The sequence below is a fragment of the Pelophylax lessonae genome (assembly GCF_965119305.1).
Source record: "Pelophylax lessonae genome assembly, chromosome: 2".
Taxonomy (NCBI): Eukaryota; Metazoa; Chordata; class Amphibia; order Anura; family Ranidae; genus Pelophylax; species Pelophylax lessonae.
In genome coordinates, this window is record NC_138769.1 from 100211685 (window position 1) to 100233108 (window position 21424).

General features: G+C 43.5%; 1 protein-coding gene across 1 annotated transcript in view; it reads left to right on the plus strand.

Annotated features, from left to right (window-relative positions):
- Nucleotides 1-21424, plus strand: part of LOC309545643 (trifunctional purine biosynthetic protein adenosine-3-like) — a 93848-nt gene that overhangs the window by 11227 nt on the left and 61197 nt on the right. The window contains exons 5-7 of the mRNA XM_082244904.1: nucleotides 14174-14287; nucleotides 20310-20397; nucleotides 21296-21381. Coding sequence (XP_082101030.1) covers nucleotides 14174-14287; nucleotides 20310-20397; nucleotides 21296-21381 — 288 coding nt within the window. The remainder of the gene's footprint in view (nucleotides 1-14173; nucleotides 14288-20309; nucleotides 20398-21295; nucleotides 21382-21424) is intronic.

A 21424-nucleotide genomic window follows, 5' to 3' on the forward strand; every position in this document is an offset into this window, starting at 1 on the left:
TACTGTATGGAAAATCTTATATATACAGTGTACAATGGTAATGGTGAGGGGTTGTAGGCCCCTGAGTGAGAAGGGTGAGAAAGATAATGAAATGGTGACAATGTGTAAATAGTGACTTGGTAAGATAGGAAGCTTCTCTATTTCGTTTAAGAGAGTTTTCCTCTTTTTGCGTCCCGACGCGTTTCGGCTCGATCCTGGAGCCTTTTTCAAGGGTGTAAGTCACATTATATTCCTGAAATAATCATATAGATAATCTAAGTTACATATTGGTGATACCTATTGATTGGTATATCAAACAATGGTATCTCCAAACAATATATTGGTACATACATTTGTTTTGCCGCAAGTGGAGATGGAGTTCCCTCAAGAAACAGCGAGAGCGTGAGCCTTGTGAGCCTGCAAGGTATTGAGTGAGTTTAGGAGAATCGTATTTGTCTCAAAGATACTGAGTGTTATTTGGGGTGTACAACTTACTGGCTGTGTAGTAGGTCTCGGGGCCCCTGGATTGCCAAATGGGACATACAGAAAGGTCCCATTCAGGTGATGTTCTTGAATTATTGTACATTATTAGTTTGACATGTTATATTGCTTCACTAGCTATGAGATATCATCTACTTTCCCTCAATAGTACTTAGCTGCCCCTACAGATTGTGTTTCTCTGCCTTTTCTCACAGAACTATAATTTACTTTACTCATTTATATACCCTGACATATTACAGTTAACACCAAATAATCACAGTGGCTTAGTGGTTAGCAGTTCTTCCTTGCTTCACTAGGGACCTTGGTTTAAATCCCAGCCAAGACACTTGTAAGCAGGTGCCTACTTTGGATAATATTTGATTATGTTCTACATCATTTTGTCATCTACTGTATGGCCGTGTGCTGGTTATGACAAATTAATGGTCTTAGAAAAGGCCAAATACAGCGCTTGCTAATGTGAATATCTAATATATAGCACTATCCATGCCAATCTCTGTGATAAAATATAAATAATCAAGAAAATTAGGGTTTAAAATATAAACAATCAAGTGAATGTCAAAAATGAATAAATAAACATAAGAATTTTCAAGGATTCCCAATAAATAATTAAGCATGTGCCATAAAGTACATAACAGGGGCGGACTGACAACTCATGGGGCCCCCGGGCAATAGGAGATCATGGGGCCCCCTGTGTCCTCACCCACACCCAAGCCACACCCACACAAAGCCCCACCTACATATTACACTGCCTACGCTACATGCGTTTGTCACAGAATTTCTCTACACTATGTTTAAAATAAATGTTTATTATAGAAAATAAAGAAAAATAAACTTACATTAAAGAAAGTACAACAATGGTACATTTCCAAACTTAAAGTGAAGTTCCACTCAAAAGTGGAAGCTATGCTTATCTGATTCCCCCCTCCCCTTCCGGTGCCACATTTGGCACCATCGGGGGCGGGTACCTGTTTTTGACAGGTACCCTGCCCCCACTTCAGTCAGACCTTGCCGTAGTGAGATACATCAGCATTTGCATCCCCTCCTCCTTCCCCTGCTGCCGGGCCAGTAAGAGCGCAGCGCACTTCACGCATGCACAGTTGGGAACCGGCTGTGAAGCCCCTTACAGTCAATGGTGGCGGCAGCACCTGACAGCCAATGGAAACACGGCTGGATTCCAGGACAGGTAAGTGTCCTAGTATTAAAAGTCAGCAGCTACAGTATGTGTAGCTGCTGACCTTTAATTTTTTGAGTTAGGGGTGGAACTCCACTTTAAGGTTTTCATAAATTAACACAATATAACAGGTGCAACAAATGTCTACTTAGCTGAACAGTTTAATAAAAAAATATACAAAAAATTAAAAATACAAAGCTCTGACCAGCATGTTACAAAATTTTGGACCTAGAATTACTTTCACTCTGACGTTCCCGACAATACCATACATAAATGGCGCTACTATTGTTTACATATGTGTGCTCGTCCTACATAATGCTTTTTATATAGAGGGTGTGCTTTACACTTTTAATAACATATATATATATATAGTATGTAAATCATTTTTATATAATTTTCACTAACCACCAATGTAAGGGGCATTCCTCCCATCGACCACCATTGTAAGGGGAAGTGTTTCTACAGGCCACCAATGTAAGGAGCATTCTTATTGCTAACCACCATGTAAGGAGCATTCTTCCCACTCCCACTGACCACCAATGTAATCAACATTCTTCCCACTGACCACCAATGTAAGGGACATTCTTCCCACTGACCACCAATGTAAGGGACATTCTTCCCACTGACCACCAATGTAAGGCGCATTCTTCCCACTGACCACCAATGTAAGGGACATTCTTCCCACTGACCACCAATGTAAGGGTCATTCTTTCCACTGACCACCAATGTAAGGGACATTCTTCCCACTGACCACCAATGTAAGGGACATTCTTCCCACTGACCACCAATGTAAGGGACATTCTTCCCACTGACCACCAATGTAAGGAACATTCTTCCCACTGACCACCAATGTAAGGAACATTCTTCCCACTGACCACCAATGTAAGGAGCATTCTTCCCACTGACCACCAATGTAAGGAACATTCTTCCCACTGACCACCAATGTAAGGAACATTCTTCCCACTGACCACCAATGTAAGGCGCATTCTTCCCACTGACCACCAATGTAAGGGACATTCTTCCCACTGACCACCAATGTAAGGGTCATTCTTTCCACTGACCACCAATGTAAGGGACATTCTTCCCACTGACCACCAATGTAAGGGACATTCTTCCCACTGACCACCAATGTAAGGGACATTCTTCCCACTGACCACCAATGTAAGGAACATTCTTCCCACTGACCACCAATGTAAGGAACATTCTTCCCACTGACCACCAATGTAAGGAGCATTCTTCCCACTGACCACCAATGTAAGGAACATTCTTCCCACTGACCACCAATGTAAGGAACATTCTTCCCACTGACCACCAATGTAAGGGACATTCTTCCCAATTTTTGTTTATTAAAAGTCTTGCAATCAATAATCATAAAATCAATATACATAAATAAATATATACATATTTACATGAAAAGGGAAAAAAATACATAGCAAGTTCTGCTCTCAAATAAAGAATGGCTTTACAGCAAAAACAAAACTCACATCATGAAACACATCATTACCGGGAAAAATAATCTTAATTAGACTCACACCACCACACCAGACATCAAACCTGCGAGGTCAAGAAACAAAAACCACTCCCATTATGCATGCAGCCCTTCTTCAAAAATGAAGATATTAACTAACAAAAGCTAAGGGTGTGAAAGAAATAGCATAGGAAAAAAGCTTTTCACCCAGAGATGGACAGTTCACCAAAAGCAGGTCTGATATTCCTCCACGCCCTTATCCAGACCGCTCGAGGCTCCCTGCCCTTCTCAAGACCCCGAATCTTCCCAACCTCACCCAGAATATCGTACACCACCACCTCGACAGGGAGGACTTTCTTCCGCAGGGTAATCTGGCACCGTGCATTCCACGTGAAGTAACGGACAACTATACTAACTAGAAAAAGTGTATCCAAATCAAAATCCCAGCAAGTCGGGAATGCCCCGTACACCCACTCCGCATAACTCATGCGATAGAGAAAGGGGATGCCTAGAGCCCTCCCCACCCTTTTATACACCTCTATGTTAAAGGGACACTGGAGCAAAAAGTGGTCCATAGACTCCACTTTACCAACACACTCCGCTCTAGGACAATCCCGATCATCCACAGGGCGATGCTTCAGGTTCCCTCTCACATAGAGCCTTCCATGGAAAGCGAGCCAGGCTTGATCCCTAAACTTCAAAGGGATTCTTCCTAAGTTAATTAAACGCAACCCCTCCCTCATTACGGGGCCTGGGCAATCCCTTAAGGTCAGCGACACACTGAAAGCAGAGCCCAAAATCCTCTTCTCCAGAAGCTTTCTGGGGAGGGACTTGATATCCCCCACTGTCACCTGCCACTGCCTAAGTATTTTCAGACACGGGGCAACATAAGCCGGAAGCTTGCCATGTCGGACTCTCAGACTTTTCACTGGCCCGCCATCTTCCCAGCATCGCAGAAAAGGCCTAAACCAAGATTGAAAAATACCCACCCATCCCGGCGGGGTCTCTGCTAACATATTACCAAGATTATACTTTAAAAAAAGCAGAGAAAAGAAAACTATAGGGTTGACCATTCCTAGACCACCCTCCCGCCTGGACAGGTAAGTTACATTGCGTTTGATCAGGTTCAGCCTATTTCCCCATAACAGTTGGAAAAAGCAGCTGTACACCCTTGCATAGAGAGATTCCGGCAAGATACAGACAAAGCTGACATATAAAAAGATTGGGATCAGGTAAGTTTTAATCAAGTCAACCCTTTCCCTCAAGGAAATTTTCCATTTCTTCCAGCTTGCCACCTTGGCATTGGCATTCAACAACCTGCTTTCCCAATTTCGATGACCATAGTCACCAGGACCAAATTTGATGCCCAACACTTTAATTTCCTGCTGGGGCTCTGGGAAGGCATCCGGAAGTTCGAAGCTTTCACCCTCCTCACCCATCCAGAAAACTTCACTCTTTTCATGATTGATTTTAGAGCCAGAAGCCTCAGTGTACTGCTCTATCACAGAGACCACCTCCTGCGCCTCCTCCATCCCAGAGATAATAACAGACACATCATCGGCATAGGCCACGACCTTCAAAGGCGGCACACCAGCAATGCCCAAAGGCACCCCACACAACGATCCACTCTCTAACCTTCTTATGAAGGGGTCGATTGCGAATACATATAGCAGGGGGCTCAAAGGACATCCCTGGCGCACCCCAGAGCCAACCTCAAAAGGCCGTCCAACCCAACCATTAACAAGTGGGAAGCTCTCAGCCCCTTTATATAATGTTTTCAGCCAATCAATAAACCTCCCCTGCAGGCCGTATCTACCAAGTAGCAAATACAGGTACTCATGATTGACTCGATCAAAAGCCTTCGCCTGATCCAATGCCAGCAAGTACTTTCTCCATCCAGCAGCCCTGCATCGCTCCAAAGCCTCCCGGACAGCTAAAATTGCTGAAAAGGTACTTCTGCCCTGGACCGAGCAGTGCTGATGATTGGACAACAAATCGCCTGCTACTGACGACAAGCGCCAAAAAAGAATCTTCGCCAAGATCTTTCTATCAACATTGAGAAGACTGATGGGGCGCCAGTTCTCAATTATTGAGGGGTCTTTACCTTTTGACAGAAGAATCACAGCGGATTGCCTCATGGAGGGAGGGAGAGAACCCTCTTCTAAACAGCTGTTATAAACCTCCGCTAAAAAGGGAGCCAGAATGGACTTAAAACACTTGTAAAATTCAGCTGTCAACCCATCTGGCCCAGGCGACTTTTTGGTAGCCAGCTTCTCTATAGCACGAACTACCTCATCCGCTGAAATTGGTTCTGTCAAATCCATCAAAGGCAATGTATCGTTTCCCAATCCTGGAGTAGAATCCAGAAAGCTTTCCATCCTGTCCCGACTAAGGTCCTTTCTTCCCAGAAGGTCTGCGTAATATGACCTGAAGATCTCCAGGATCCCTGATCTGGACTTCACCAGGGAACCCGTACTATCCCTCAGACCTATGACCGTCTTAACTGCTATGCCTTGCTTACAGTTCTGGTAAGGATCAGGCGAGTGATATTTCCCATAATCTCTCTCCAGAACCAAGGAGGCATGCCGGTCGTATTGACACTTCCTAAGAAGAAGCTTTACCTCCGAGATCTCCCCTGGATCTCCTCCATACGAGACAAGACGATCAAGCTTCCTCCGCAAATGCTGGTAGGCAATATACATACCAAGCTGCTTCTTCTTACTTATGGCCTTGAAAAGTCCAATCGCCCTTTGTTTCACAAGCTCCCACCACTCTGACTTACTGCTGCAAAAGTCCAGAATAGAAACCTGTGCCTGAAAAAAATCCTCAAAGGATTGTCTTACCTCTACATCTTCCAGGAGAGCCGAATTCAGTTTCCAGGTACCCCTTCCCCTGGGTGGAGTGTCCGAGGCATTCAGAGTCACAGACAGCATACAGTGGTCAGAGAACTCCACCGCCCTCAACTCAGGAGCCGAGAAAGCAGAGTTCTCCTTTAAAAAAAACCTGTCTATCCTACTCTGACTATTCCCTCTCTGAAACGTGAATCCCGTGCTGCCAGGGCAGTGCTTAATGTGCACATCTACCAGGCCTGCTTGTCTAACCATATCTCTAAGAAAAACGCTATCATAACCCAGCCTGTCTATGGAGACCCTCCTGTCTTCAGGCCTAATTATGGTGTTAAAGTCACCTCCAAAGACAACCTGCTGGGATGTAAAAAGGAAGGGCTTGATCTTTGTGAAGAGGCATTTCCTGTCCCATTTTGACTGCGGTCCATAGATATTGATCAGGCGCAGGTCCTGCCCCCTAACAGAGACGTCTAAGACCATGCATCTCCCCATTTCTACCTCAATTATCCGCCGGCACGTTACCATATCGGTTTTAAAAAGAACCGCAACTCCGCTGCAAGGCTCAGCCGCAAGAGACCAAAAGGAGGGACCGCATCTCCACTCCCTTTTTGCTAGATGGACATCGGCCAAAGTATTGAGCCAGGTCTCTTGCAAAAATAAAATCTCAGCATCAAACTCACTGAGCAAAAATAAGGCAATATCACGAGCTCTTGCAGATTTCACGCTGGCGACATTAATGGTCGCCACCTTTATCAGAGCGGGCACTGCCATCAGGATGATTGGGGTAGTCGTTTCTTAACCTCCACCACACTCTCATCACCCGAAACAGCTCTCTTTACACTATGTGACTCCCCCTCATCCATAGATGATAAACAAATAGATAAATCCGACACCAACTCCTCCCCTGATAAAACCGAAAATGTGTTGCCAAGAGGAACCCCTCCTGGCTCTAACTGTAAGGAAGAAACGACCGCTTTACTGGTCTTCCTCTTCTTCTTTTTCTTCCTCTTTGTCCTCTCCCACCCCTCCTCATCCGAATCCTCCACAACAGAGGGTGAGACATGGGACATGGACACCCCTCCCTCAACCCCATCGACCCCACCACCATCCAGCACCCCTGCACCCTCTTGGCCACGTTTGCGGTGTCGAGAGACAGGGACTGGAGGTGGAGTAGGCCGAGGGGGAAGATCCACTATACCCGCCCCCCCAGCAGCTTCCGCTAGTCTGGAGGATCTACGCACAGTAGATGTAGGAACAACAGGAGGGACAGACTCAGGGACCACATCACCAGGGGAAACAAAATCTGACACAACAGACACAGGAAGGACAGACTCAGGGACCACATCACCAGGGGAAACAGAATCTGACACAACAGACACAGGAGGGGCAGCAACAATTTCCTCTCTAACTTCAGCTGCTTCATCTTCTTTATCAAGCCTCTGCAGCTCAGTCTCCAATCCTGGCAAGTTATGCAGTGCCTTTGGGCACTGGCTATATGGATGACCCAGCTGCTGGCACAAATTGCACCGAATCTGGGTGCATTCTCTGGCCAAATGGCCTAAATCCTGGCACAGTGAGCACTTCTTGTGGGTGCAGGACGATGCAAAGTGGCCTTTATCACCACATTTATTGCACACCTTAGGCTGACCTTGGTAGAAAATGGTCAGCCTATCCCTACCCAGAAAGGCTGAGCAGGGAAGGTGCTGAACTACATCGCCCAGCACCCCCAATTTTAGTGACACTGTCCAGGCCCCTGTCCATATCCCATGCTCATCAAGGACCTTCCGCAGTGGAGTGAGGACCTCGCCATATCGGCGTAGCCATACTAATAAATCAGCCTCTGGTATGGATTCGTTACGCACCAAAATGGTCACTGATTTTATCAGAGGCTGTCTTGAGATAACCTTTGGCACCAAACCACTCCACTGCTGAAGGCCCTTGCACCTCCTAAATCTCTCCCAGAAGAGATCCAAACTTTCAGGTTTTACAAACGACAAATCAAATTCATAACTCCCCACCGGGCAAATTAAAGCAAAAATATCACAGGCTTTAAACCCCATTTCCAAAATCAACTCAGCCACCCTCCCCCTTACTGGTGGAGTTCCATCCCCCACCCACCTCAACTGTACCACATTCCTCCTCCTATACCCACCAAACCTCCCTGAATTTTGACTAATAACAGAATTCCCACCACCCACCCTGGTGTGACTCCCCAAAGCTGAAGCATAGCTTCCAACATTCCTCCCAGCAGAAAATCCATCAGTTTTTTTTAAATTATCTGACACACACTTAGCAGATAACGATTGCACAGATTCGGGATTGATCTGTGCAATCAAATCTTTCCTCTGCTGAGCAGGAGGAGAAATGTCATTTTTATTTTTCCCAGCATTACTAACCCCTTCACCACCACCCACCACATTCATTGCTTTAACATTAATGTCATTTTTTATACTTGCTGGGATATTTATTATTGCTGTTGTCTTCACAGCAGAATCCATAGTTGCTGCTGCACTGGTAAGAACTCCAGCTGTCATCTTCTCTTCCACTAGGACAGGGTTTTCAGCTGTGGAAATAGCATTCTGTTTTAACACAGCAACAGGTGAAACATTGCAGGAGACTTCCATAGCTGCTTCACTTCCAGCACTATGTTGATCCCCTCCCCCACCAGAAGTCAGCTGGTCAATCAGCACTGGAAGACTGGGAGGCTCAGGTGAACATGAAGCATGCTCTTTGGAGCTGGCAGCCATTTTGCTTGCTGTGGGACTACTGGTCTCAGCCAGACCAGCAAAATCCATGCCTGGGTTGTTAGATGCAGGTCCATCCACATTCATCTGATTGTCCGGGAATTCATTGGTCAGGGATTTTCCTTGCATGTCTGCACTCGGTTTCTCCACAGCAGAATCTCCAATAGGTAGCTGTATGCAGAGCTCCTTCTCACCTGGGACACCATCCACTACAGCAAGTGGGGCAGACATGCTGGAAGGCAGCATGATGTACTGGGATTTCTCCACCATTACTGGCTTTGCTGACTTGAATCTCCTCTGCCCATCCTCAGGGATTTCTGATGGATCATCAGAAAAGACAAACTTGTCTGCTTTCAGGGGTGACTCCATCTCCTGGATAAATGTCAGGGATCCATGTCCACTCTCAACCCCCTGGCTGGTTGCCGCTGGTGATTCCCAGTTCTGGCATGGGGGGAGAGGTGCAGAGGCAGATGGAGCCTGGTCATCCATTAACTGAGCCTGCTGATCCACAGAACTTGCTGATGCTTGGCTGGTAAAACGCCTCTCATTGTCAAACTTTTCTTTAAATGCTCCACTTCGGTCTTTCAGCCTTTCCAATAATAAAGATTGTTCCTTTACCTTTTCTTCCAATTCCTGTAACTCAGGCTTCATGGCTGTGCGATTTTTACTCCAGGCCTGGAAATACTTAGTTTTGAAGGATTTGTGTTCAGCCTTCAAAACTTTAAGTTTTTCTTCCGCTCTCCCAATCGCCCTAAAACGATTGATAACCTTCTGGCTGAAGACATCCGCATTCTCACCAGGGCCTGGACCCACAGACAGGTCCTCCACCTCCTCCTCACTAGGCCCCGTGTCATCAGGGGGATCCCTCCCAGGGCCTCCCCCAGGATCAGGCATTGTTCCTGGGCCAAGCTAGCAAGCAAGGCCCAGGCTTGAAAAGGGCTGGTTCTCACAGAGAGCTCTTTGGGTGTGTCCTCCTCCTTCTTCCCACTGACCACCAATGTAAGGAACATTCTTCCCACTGACCACCAATGTAAGGAACATTCTTCCCACTGACCACCAATGTAAGGAACATTCTTCCCACTGACCACCAATGTAAGGAACATTCTTCCCACTGACCACCAATGTAAGGAACATTCTTCCCACTGACCACCAATGTAAGGAGCATTCTTCCCACTGACCACCAATGTAAGGAACATTCTTCCCACTGACCACCAATGTAAGGAACATTCTTCCCACTGACCACCAATGTAAGGGACATTCTTCCCACTGACCACCAATGTAAGGGACATTCTTCCCACTGACCACCAATGTAAGGAGCATTCTTCCCACTGACCACCAATGTAAGGAGCATTCTTCTCACTGACCACCAATGTAAGGAGCATTCTTCCCACTGACCACCAATGTAAGGAGCATTCTTCTCACTGACCACCAATGTAAGGAACATTCTTCTCACTGATCACCAATGTAAGGAACATTCTTCTCACTGACCACCAATGTAAGGAGCATTCTCCCTGCTGAAGTCTATGGATGTCAGTGTTATGTATATAGGGAACAACACTCAGTATACAGATATCAGTGTAACATATAGGGAATATAACTCACTAAGTGCCGGTTCACATTAGTGCGATGCGGGAACGCTGCGAATATACAGCGTGTTCCTGCATCGCATCCGCACATCTGGCAGTTCACACTGCCATATGCGATACGCAGGGGGTGTCAATTAAAAGTTAACGACAACCCCAGTTGCGATCGCATATCCCAGTGCGATCTGCAAGTTCGCACAGGATCGGATCGCACAAGTGTGAACCACTGTGCGATCCGATTCTGATGCGGCTCAAAAAATGCCTCTTGTGCGAGTTTGCTGTGAATGCACTGCGAATTCAGCCATACAAAGTGTATGGCTGAACTCGCATCCGCACAGGAGATCGCATGTAATGAAGGAGCAGTGCGCTCCGAATTACATGCGATCTCGCAAACTGCACAAGTGTGAACCGGCACTAAGTGCTATTCCCTATTTATAACACTGATATCTATACACTGAGCAGCACTCAGTCTCAGTGTACAGATATGAGTGTGCACTCAGTGTACTAGGAAATAGCACCTGTAGATGGGCATTGGGCAAGAAGAAACACTTAGCCTGGCTTGTGATTTTAGACATACCACTAAATTGCTGTGATTACACACTGACCTGCTGCTGCTGCACACCATGCATGTCAGATGGCTATCTCTGAGATGACTTCACTCCGTGTGCACTCTGCAGCCTCCAGCTCTCTCATCGTCTGTCTCCCCCGGCAGGAACGTATATTGTGGCCCCGCCCCTCTGCTGAATTCCTTAGGGGGAGAGGTGGCCGAAGCGCCTGTCACTGCTATCATCCTTATCGCTCTCTGATCTCAGCAGGCACTGGATCCTCTCATACAGCTGCATCAACTGCCGGCAGGGATGCCAAAGCTCGCTGCCTCCTCAGGGCATAAACCTCCTCTATCCTGCATGATAAGCTGTGGGCACATCCAGGGGCGGACTAAGCCTCTCATGGGGCCCCCCCCTGACTCGGGGCCCTCGGGCAGTGCCCGAACGCCCGAATGGTCAGTCCGCCCCTGGTACATAAGTGACTTGGTGTATGACATATAAAATTTTAGGTATAAATAACAATTGGCAATGAAATGACAGTCCAAGGTAAACGGTGACTTTGTGCTCAAAATAATGTCCTTTAGTGAAAGTGAGTCTTCATAATTCGAAGGTGCAAGTGCTCTGGCTTGGTTGGCTATAACATTGATTTCTTGTCCCGAGTGAATGAATAAATTGGATCACTTACCAGATCTAGTGGGTCCTATATGCCATATGGCATTAGGACCATTCAAGCTTTGATGGCCCCCTGGGCCAAATAGATTCCCCTTTTGTGGTCCTATGGGCTGGTAATGGCTCCTCTAGGCTCCGGGGTATGACGACCCAATATAGTAGGGAAGGAAAAAGAAGGCTCCAAATAGCGTAATATTGTAAGGATTCAATAGTTTATTACCCATACATTGGGTTCAGATTGTAAAAACAAGGTACACTATCACTGGTGGTCAGCGGTGCGGGCTGCACGTCCTCCTTGCGGAATAACGAGCTGGCTTCCGGCTTGCGTTCCACCTGCATGACGTGATGACGCTATGCGGTCCAAACTGACGCATTTCAGCACTTTCGGTGACGTCCTCAGAAAACTCTGCCGAAACGCGCATACCAGCACATAGGTTGTTTTTATATAATTATACACCTTATCCTTGGCGCGTGTTCACATGTGTGCTGGTTATGTTTACTGTGTATTTTATGACCATGCTACCCAGAAGTTAAGAAGGGATTAGGGCTGCCAGCTCCCAGGTGTTCATGGTTCTGTCTCCTTGTGGTGGGCTATAAATACAAGGGAAGGCCTCCTTACTTGCTCCTTGAATGGGGAACTGCATGGAGGACTACTGCCACATGTAACTCAGTTCTCTTTTTTGGGGGTTTTGGTGGTTACCCAGTTGGGGTACCGAAGGCCGATGGACTTTATTCTTTGGACTTTGCACTATTTATAAGGTATGATGCTGAGCAGCCTAAGGTTGGGATGAACTAGAGCAATCTATAGAGGATATTTGTGAATGACCTTGTTTTCCTGCATCTGACTGAAAAAGTTTCAAGTAAATGTTCTGATGTTCACAAAATGGTGCCTGGTCTAAAATTACTTAAAAAGGGAATGAATGCATGGCATATGAAATAACAGGGCTTAGAATGGGGATGAAGAGAAGTCAGTGCACTGCAGATGTATTACAAAGGTCTAACCTGCAGTGGAAGGAGTCGAGTTTGCATTGCCGATGCTAAGGGCAACCTGAGTAATGTAGGAAGTTTAGGCAACCAGCCAGTGGGAAATCATTGGTGACATGGTAAGGTGACAGAAGGCCCTGGTAGGGAGGGGGTTTGCGAGCTTGGCTTTCCCTCTAGAGACCTGTGCCCCACATACAGGGACTGATAACACCGCACAGGGGGTCCCATGTACCAAGGCTGAGAGGTCACGAAGAGGAGTGGAGTGGGAATATGTGAAGTGACTTCTTTTGTCAAGCAGAAGTCTTGTAATGTCAGTAGGAGAGAGATGACCTGTTGAGTTGTGCTGGTGGAGTGTGGAAAAGGCTCAGTAGTATCCACTTGGAAGTGCTGCATCCACTGGGAGAAGCTAAAGAGCAGCCAGACATGAGTTGCGCACAATAAATAGGAAAAACATACAGAAAGGGGTAACTTTTCAAGTGGAACATGCTCGCTGCTAAGACAGAGTTGCTCCTTAACAATGATTTCATGTGACAGCAGCCTCAGCCTGTAAGTGTAGGAATTAGCGAGTGCTACGAGTGGGTCTCCACTTGGGCGTTAAGCCCCCCACACACACTATGCGCATGGAGTTTGCATGTTCTCCCTGTGCTTGCGTCCATTTTACCCCACCCTCCAAAAACTTGCTGGTAGGTTAATTGTCTCCTGTCTAAACTGGCCCTAGTACATTATGTATATGCTTATATGTATGGGATATAGATTGTAAGCTTCTTAAGGGCAAGGGACTGATGTGCATGTAAAGTGCAGCATAAACTGTCAGCACTATGTAAGTTCTTGCAATAAATCATCCATATCAGTCTCCATCCACAGAGGAATGCAAAATCTAATGTCCCTACCACAGCCATACACACACACAACAAGGCCAGTTTGGATGAAGGCCATATTACCTCCTGCTATGTTTTTTGGTTGGAGACCAACATGCCAATCGACAGCGGAGCTCTTAAAGATGCAGGGAAAGCTTCAATCAGATTTTACTATACCTTTTCTGGTTCAGGCCTTCATTGTGACAGGCTGAAAAAGAGTGACCACACATTCAAACTACATGCGAAATTTGTGTACCTGGCTGTTAGATGCATAAGAACACTAAAAATGTGTATGTTGTACTTGAAAAACCATAAAGGGTAGGGGCAGATGTACCATATGTGCACACTATGTAACTGTACAAGGACCCCCCCATATGGAAGAAAAATATATTTCCAATATATTTAGGGAAAATTTTTCGAAATATATTGAATATGGCCAAAATTGTAGCATTTCAAATATATTTCCAATATATTTGGGGGAAAAAATTAAGAATTTTTTTTTAAATATATTTTTCTTCCATGTGGGCCCCTCTTGTATTTTGGGGGTCCATATACAAAACAATAGGTTCCGATGACTGCTGGGACCTCCTGTCTCTGTCATGTAGACCTGAACATTGCTAACTTCTACAGCAGGGAAGAAGCGGGAGGGGTTCTTTGTGATGTCCAATCCTCCTATTTGAATAGGGGGGCCAAAAGTGTTCTTGCATTATAATATATTATATGATATTATATTTTTATTACCACTTCAGCTATACATAGTCCTTTTTGAAATGTATTGTGTGATAGTGACTATTTTATTAATGATGACATGTTGATGTTCCTATAGTGCTTGGGAATCACTGATGGGGCTACACTTACTCCTATACCCCCACTGTACATTCAAAAACCTTCTAGAGATTCACATAAAGTTCAGCTACTTTCATCTTCAGAAAATCCCACGGTGAGTTTCACAGCTCTACCCTGTGTCATAATAGTATAAAATACAGATTAACATTTCCGCCTATACAAGTGTGACCCTAATTAGGAGAAAAACAATTTAAGCTGTATTTTACCTGCCTGCTCTAGGCAGACCTGAATGACAAATCCCTTTGCACAACTACGTGTCTTGTATCATGTGATTAGTAAAAACGACATTCTGAACATGCCATTGAAGTTGTATGCTACATAAGTAGAGCCCCTTTTCAACTCTACAAGCTACCAAAAGGAAGTATAGATTTTTTTTTAGCTATATTGAGTCTTCTGGCTTCTCAGCTGACCCTAAAAACACCTCCCCCTACTATTCTCTAGTCAAATTTACCTACAAATGTCAAGCGATAGAGAGAAGAAGAAATACATTGGGGTTCATTTACTAAAACTGGACAGTACAAAACCTGGTGCAGCTCTGCACAGAAACCGATCACCTTCCAGGTTTTATTGTCAAAGCTTAATTGAACAAGCTGAAGTTAGAAGCTGATTGGCTACCATGCACAGCTGCACCAGATTTTGCATTTCCCAGTTTTTGTAAATCAACCCCATTGTGACAAATTATTATCATTTGACAATTTTAGCTGCTTCCTCTAACCCTACAGCACTGGGACTGACCTGAAAATAGCTAAAAGCTCAACTCCAGGCAAAACTTTTTTTTTTTTTAGTATAAGATAACCATAATGTTGCCAAACAGCAAAATACAATGAGACTAGGGTTGCCACCTCATCCTTTTAAACCAGGACACATATGAATAACACAGGTTCTGAGGCTAATATAATGCACATAGGGCACTAAATGAGTTTAATTACCACCGTAATCAGCCACAGAACCTGTATAATTAATGTGCGTCCTGGTTTAGAGGGATGAGGTGGCAACCTTAAATGGGACTAATGCACCACAACCATGAGCTAGTAATTTGGCTCACGGTTGTGGCACAGCCACATTGACTTCAATGGCCAAATTTAATAGGTGGTGCCACATATCAACTCAACGTGCCATGGTAAATATGCTGTGGCAGAGATGCCAAGCATCATAGCCTTGGCATGTTAACAGCTCTCTCCAACTGTATTATGGACTTTAGGTGGGTGGTCAAGTGGGGGGGGGGGGACAGTAGCTCAACCTCAGGAAGATTTCACCTCACTTCCTGTGAAAATATGTGGTTCAAATTTGTGGCCAGGTGCTTGGCTAGAGTGGATTGTAGAGGAAAAAGTGACCGCACTCCGAGGTTGAAATCAAAAAGGGAGTGATTTATTCTACATCAAACAAACATCAAAAAATCAAACTTTGAGACATGGGACAAAAGGTAGACGCGTTTCACGACTAAGAATGTTGCTTACTCATTACCAAGTGAATTCTGATCGTGAACAAACCTCAGATAAAGGTGAATATGCAGCTGAAACTGATTGAATTAATTAAGTGTTCATTGAAATGAACCGCTGCAATCACCTGTGGTCTGAATTCACGAGCAAAAGTCTCCCCAACCAAAAACATAAGAAATCATTGCAAAAATTTATGAAACAATGAAGAAAAAATACATGTGATGCGTATACAAGCAACAACATACAGAAAAATTTTCATATGGTATGCAAGTGTACAATACATAATCATATAAATGATGTGGATATAAAGTGTATAAAATATATATAACAAAAATATGTGAAATAAATAAATGCATGATAACATATAAAGCAATCTTGGTGATATATGTGCCTCCTGATAAAAGTATTAATCTGCATAGATATAATATATATAGAGAATGTGCACCAAAAAATCCGAAATTGGTTCAATGTCAAAAAAATGACCGATGAAAAAGACGTGTATGTGTAGAAGATACATGTGAATAAAAAATCAGAGAAAACATCGTGAGATAAAGTGAAAAAGTTGGTATATTATGAGAGATCGTGCACATATGAGAGACAGGTGCGATGTCTGTGTCTCACTAGATTTGAACGAATTCTAAAACCACTATATGCAAAAGACAAAAAGATTTTTTTATTCATAAAAATAAATGTGTATCTATGTATGACTACACAATACAAACAGGAAAAACAGAAAGTCGGGCTGGATGATGTAGCGACTATTTTGGTACCCCTTGTACCTGCATTATATATAAATATGTCGCTGTCCAGAAGACCGACGCTCCAATCGATCAATGTGTGGATGATGTAGGGGAACCTGCTCGGTAAAAAATAGCCCAAAAAATCCTGAAGATATAATGATGTAAATCTATCAGATATTCCATGTAAAAGAGGAGGACTTTAGTAAAGCTATAATTGCATGTAATAGTCAATAATCAAAAATTTAATTGAATAGATTAATGAAAATGACACCCTGAACATCCACTGGAAAAAAAGGGGGGGGGGGGGGAAGAAACTAAGGGATGAACCATCTATGACTAATAGATCATGTAAAAAAAAAATAATATATATATATATATATATATATATATATATATAAAAATAATTTGTATTTGTGGCGCGCTTCAGAAGTGAAAATACAAGTGCCTTATAAACTATTGTGAATCAGTATATAATCCTTGAATAAAACTGTGTTCTTATTTAGCTGAAAAATAGTGAGTCACTTAAAATTATACCGTGATTACATATAATACAAAATAAATAATTAAATGGTTCCAATATGTCTCTATATATATCAAAAAGTGCTGGGTGCTTATGTTCCAAATAAAATGAATAACTATCCAATTGACTCAATATAAATATTTCTTCAAAATCAATCAAAGGTGCTCTGTGCTTTCTTCAATAAAAATTAATACAATACTGTGTTTCATAATGTCCATATACATAAATCCAAACGGTAAGGTGCAATACTATTCAATATCTTCAAAAGTGCTCTCATGCAAAGGAAAAGTGTTGTGACTTTCTACTTCCACCAGGTGTCACATCTAGGTGCTCTGGACTCTCACCTTAATGAGGTGTATATTGCGCCTATTATATACAACTTGGTCTCCGAATCGATAGTTGAGGGTTTTTTTAAAACGTTCCGATGTCCTGTTATGACCACGGGTGTTTCCTGTCTTGTCCGTGTCTGGGGGGTTATATGCTTTCTAGCGTCCTTGACTTCTTATCATACCTCGGGCTCAGTAAGCACAAAGGGGCATCATGGTGTAGTATATCAAACCAGTTTATTGTTAAAAAAATAGAGTTGCACTTACATTTAGCAGGTATTTTGTATGCCAAGATAATACAAATACAGCGTTGGGAGCGCTTCGCTCCGATCTCCAACGTCACTTCCGGTAATCTGGCGGCTCCTCCTACGCGTTACGTCACATCACGTGACTTCCTCAGGGAGTACTTCCCTGAGGAAGTCACATGATGTGACGTAACGCGTAGGAGGAGCCGCCAGATTACCGGAAGTGACGTTGGAGATCGGAGCGAAGCGCTCCCAACGCTGTATTTGTATTATCTTGGCATACAAAATACCTGCTAAATGTAAGTGCAACTCTATTTTTTTAACAATAAACTGGTTTGATATACTACACCATGATGCCCCTTTGTGCTTACTGAGCCCGAGGTATGATAAGAAGTCAAGGACGCTAGAAAGCATATAACCCCCCAGACACGGACAAGACAGGAAACACCCGTGGTCATAACAGGACATCGGAACGTTTTAAAAAAACCCTCAACTATCGATTCGGAGACCAAGTTGTATATAATAGGCGCAATATACACCTCATTAAGGTGAGAGTCCAGAGCACCTAGATGTGACACCTGGTGGAAGTAGAAAGTCACAACACTTTTCCTTTGCATGAGAGCACTTTTGAAGATATTGAATAGTATTGCACCTTACCGTTTGGATTTATGTATATGGACATTATGAAACACAGTATTGTATTAATTTTTATTGAAGAAAGCACAGAGCACCTTTGATTGATTTTGAAGAAATATTTATATTGAGTCAATTGGATAGTTATTCATTTTATTTGGAACATAAGCACCCAGCACTTTTTGATATATATAGAGACATATTGGAACCATTTAATTATTTATTTTGTATTATATGTAATCACGGTATAATTTTAAGTGACTCACTATTTTTCAGCTAAATAAGAACACAGTTTTATTCAAGGATTATATACTGATTCACAATAGTTTATAAGGCACTTGTATTTTCACTTCTGAAGCGCGCCACAAATACAAATTATTTTTACCTATATAAACTGGTTTCTGGTACCAGCACCGTGGGGCTGCAGTAAGAAGGAAAATATACACCACCTCAGATAGCGCAGGAACCACCCATACATTTTAAGATTATATATATATATATATATATATATATATATATATATATGGTGTAAAACACATATATATATATAAGAGACTGGAAGCCATGAATTCATCAAGGCAAGCCCATGAATTGTTAGCTGAAAGAAGCATAGTGCATATGTATGCAATTTCTACAGCTGTGTTGTAAAAGAGGAGGAGGAGGGAGGTTGAGGACACTTTGCTGCAGTGCTCTCTGTGCTCCCAATGGACTTCAGCTGAATGGGTTAACACTACCTTGCCTTCATTCACCAGATGGAGCTGACAAGCAAAAGGAGCTCAAGAGACTTGATGGTTGGCAATAATGGACTGTTGGACTACAGTTCCCAATGCAAACCAGGGTTTAAAGAGAGAGAGAGATGTATTTTCTCAGGCTAAATACTGAGGGATTTCCTTTTTGCTGAGAGGAGACTGAGGTGTATACATCCCTGCTCCTGTGTGCATGTCAGCCTGCTACAAGCCTGCAGGTGTGTGCTCAGGACTGGAACTGGTTAGAAGACACTGCTGCCATTAATCTGTTGCTGCTACCAGAAACTGAGCACATAGGGACTGGTCATGTAACTAACAGCATTATTTACTGCATGTAGACTTTACTGGGACTGTACTTATGGGCACCACCATAAAGAATGGGTCTCAATGCTAGCTGGCTGAAGAAGTGGGGCTAAAGACTGCTAAATCAGATAACTGCCTAACAAGAACTTCCCCTATTGTCCATAGTAAGAGGTACCCCTTTAGGGAGTCCTGAATTTCATCACTACCTTTCAAATAGATTGCACTCTAAAGTGGATACAGCCTACTGTTTACAGAGGAGTTATTGCAGTTATTGACTATCATTGCTGTTACTGTTTTGTAATGCCATTACATATTGCTGATTTTGGGGATGACCAGGTTTACTCCATTCTATGTTGCTATAGCCTAGTGAACATATTGTCTAGTGAACTGTGAGTGACCTAATCCTTTACTTACTCATTTATGTGCATAGTGCTATTTACTGCAACCTGCGAGACTATGTCAGGTTAATTTACCACTAACCAGTCTGATGTTTGCTTTTTGATACTGAACCTTAGTTGTGTGCAGGGTATCTACAGTATATTTGTGCTCCCTGTAGCAGTGCAGTATGCCAGTATCCATTTGCTTAACCTGGTGTGTCAGTGGTGCTGAGGTTGTCGAAGCAGAAGATCAGAGAACCCAATCTACCAAACAGCTCTTGGGGAAGTAGCACTACAAACCGGTTTGTTTTTTTAGTCTGTGTGCCCACTGGAGAGATTTCCTATCACATCCTGTCCTGGCTGTCATGAAGAAAAATCTATCCAATGGTGTCACAAACCACATTAAAAACCTGACAGTTGTCCTATCCCTTCCACCCTCTGTCCAGAACTAATAGAAAAAAACATTTTGCCTGGAGTTGAGCCTAGCTAATTCCTTCTTCAGGGATTTTTATAGTGTAGAGCCATCAGCCCTGATGTTTTTCTTACAATCTAGTCCCTTATTAGCTCTAAGTGGGCCCCAGTTATGTTCTCTTGTCACTTAACCCTGGCAAAGTATTTTTTCACATGATTTTGGACCCCCAGCTCACGTTTTGCATCAGAGCCCTCAGCCCACAGAAGTTTAGTTGTGGTCCAAGCGTGACATAAGCTTGTGTAGTTTATTTCAGAATTCATTATTCCTATGCCATTGTTTTTTGCATTCTCTTTCATGTTGATTGCCTCCTGAGAGATGTCAGAAGATGTTTTCAAAAACATTCACCACAAAATTCTCAAGAAAGCAATCGATGGTTTGAGACAGGAGGGTTGGAGTTATATAGGTAAGTTCACATCATCAATAAGCTATGCACTAGACTAGTCTTGTTGACTTTAAAGGCAGAATCCAAACAAGGGAGACCGCTCTAGGTGAGGCTGGGATCAGGTGCTGGTCGGATCCGCAATCCAAGGTAGCTTCAAACAAAAGGAATGACCGCACTTCCGATAACTTCAAAGAAAAGGAGTGTCTTTATTCCACATCAATCGAGTTGGCAAATACAAATACACACTGTGAGTGCAGGACAATCGGTGGACGCATTTCGCGACTGGATATGTCGCTTATTCATCACCCATGGTGATGAATAAGCGACATATCCAGTCGTGAAACGCGTCCACCGATTGTCCTGCACTCACAGTGTGTATTTGTTGTTGACTTTAAAGGACTGATTGTCCAAGAAACACGGCACTGACATAACTGGAAAAATGCCAGTGATGGAAGCATTTACTCACAACTAAATGAAAGTGAACCTGACCTAAACTGATTATATGGTAACAGCAGTGCTGAAAGGCAAAACCTTGGGCCTGCAAGCAACTAGGCAATATCTTGGGCCTGCAAGCATCTTAAACTGATTGTATTGTAAGAGCAGTGCTGAAAGGAATTACTTTGGGCCCGCAAGCACATTTCACAGGTAAATGGCAAGGGTTGGGACTTAGTGAGTTGAATCTTCATGTACATCCTGGGCCTAAGATCCATGGGAACTCCATAGGGATAAAATGAAAGACTAACACAGATTCTCGAAAGCACCAAAGTTTGGAACACTTCAGTACTGCTTTTGCCTTAAATAACCATGCCAGGTTAGGTGCACTTTAATAGACTATTATGGAAATGTGGGCAATATTTATTTTTTTTACCCACAGTATTTAAAAAGTTACATTTCATGACAATATTACTTATGTGACCAGGTCTCCTAGGTGCCAAAATTAAGATCACTGCACGTGGTCCAGTGGTGCTTGGATTTAGATGTACCTTTCAAGAGCTGGATAACCAGGTATTGTTTGGGGAATTTGCTGTACAGTGTGCCATCTATGAAG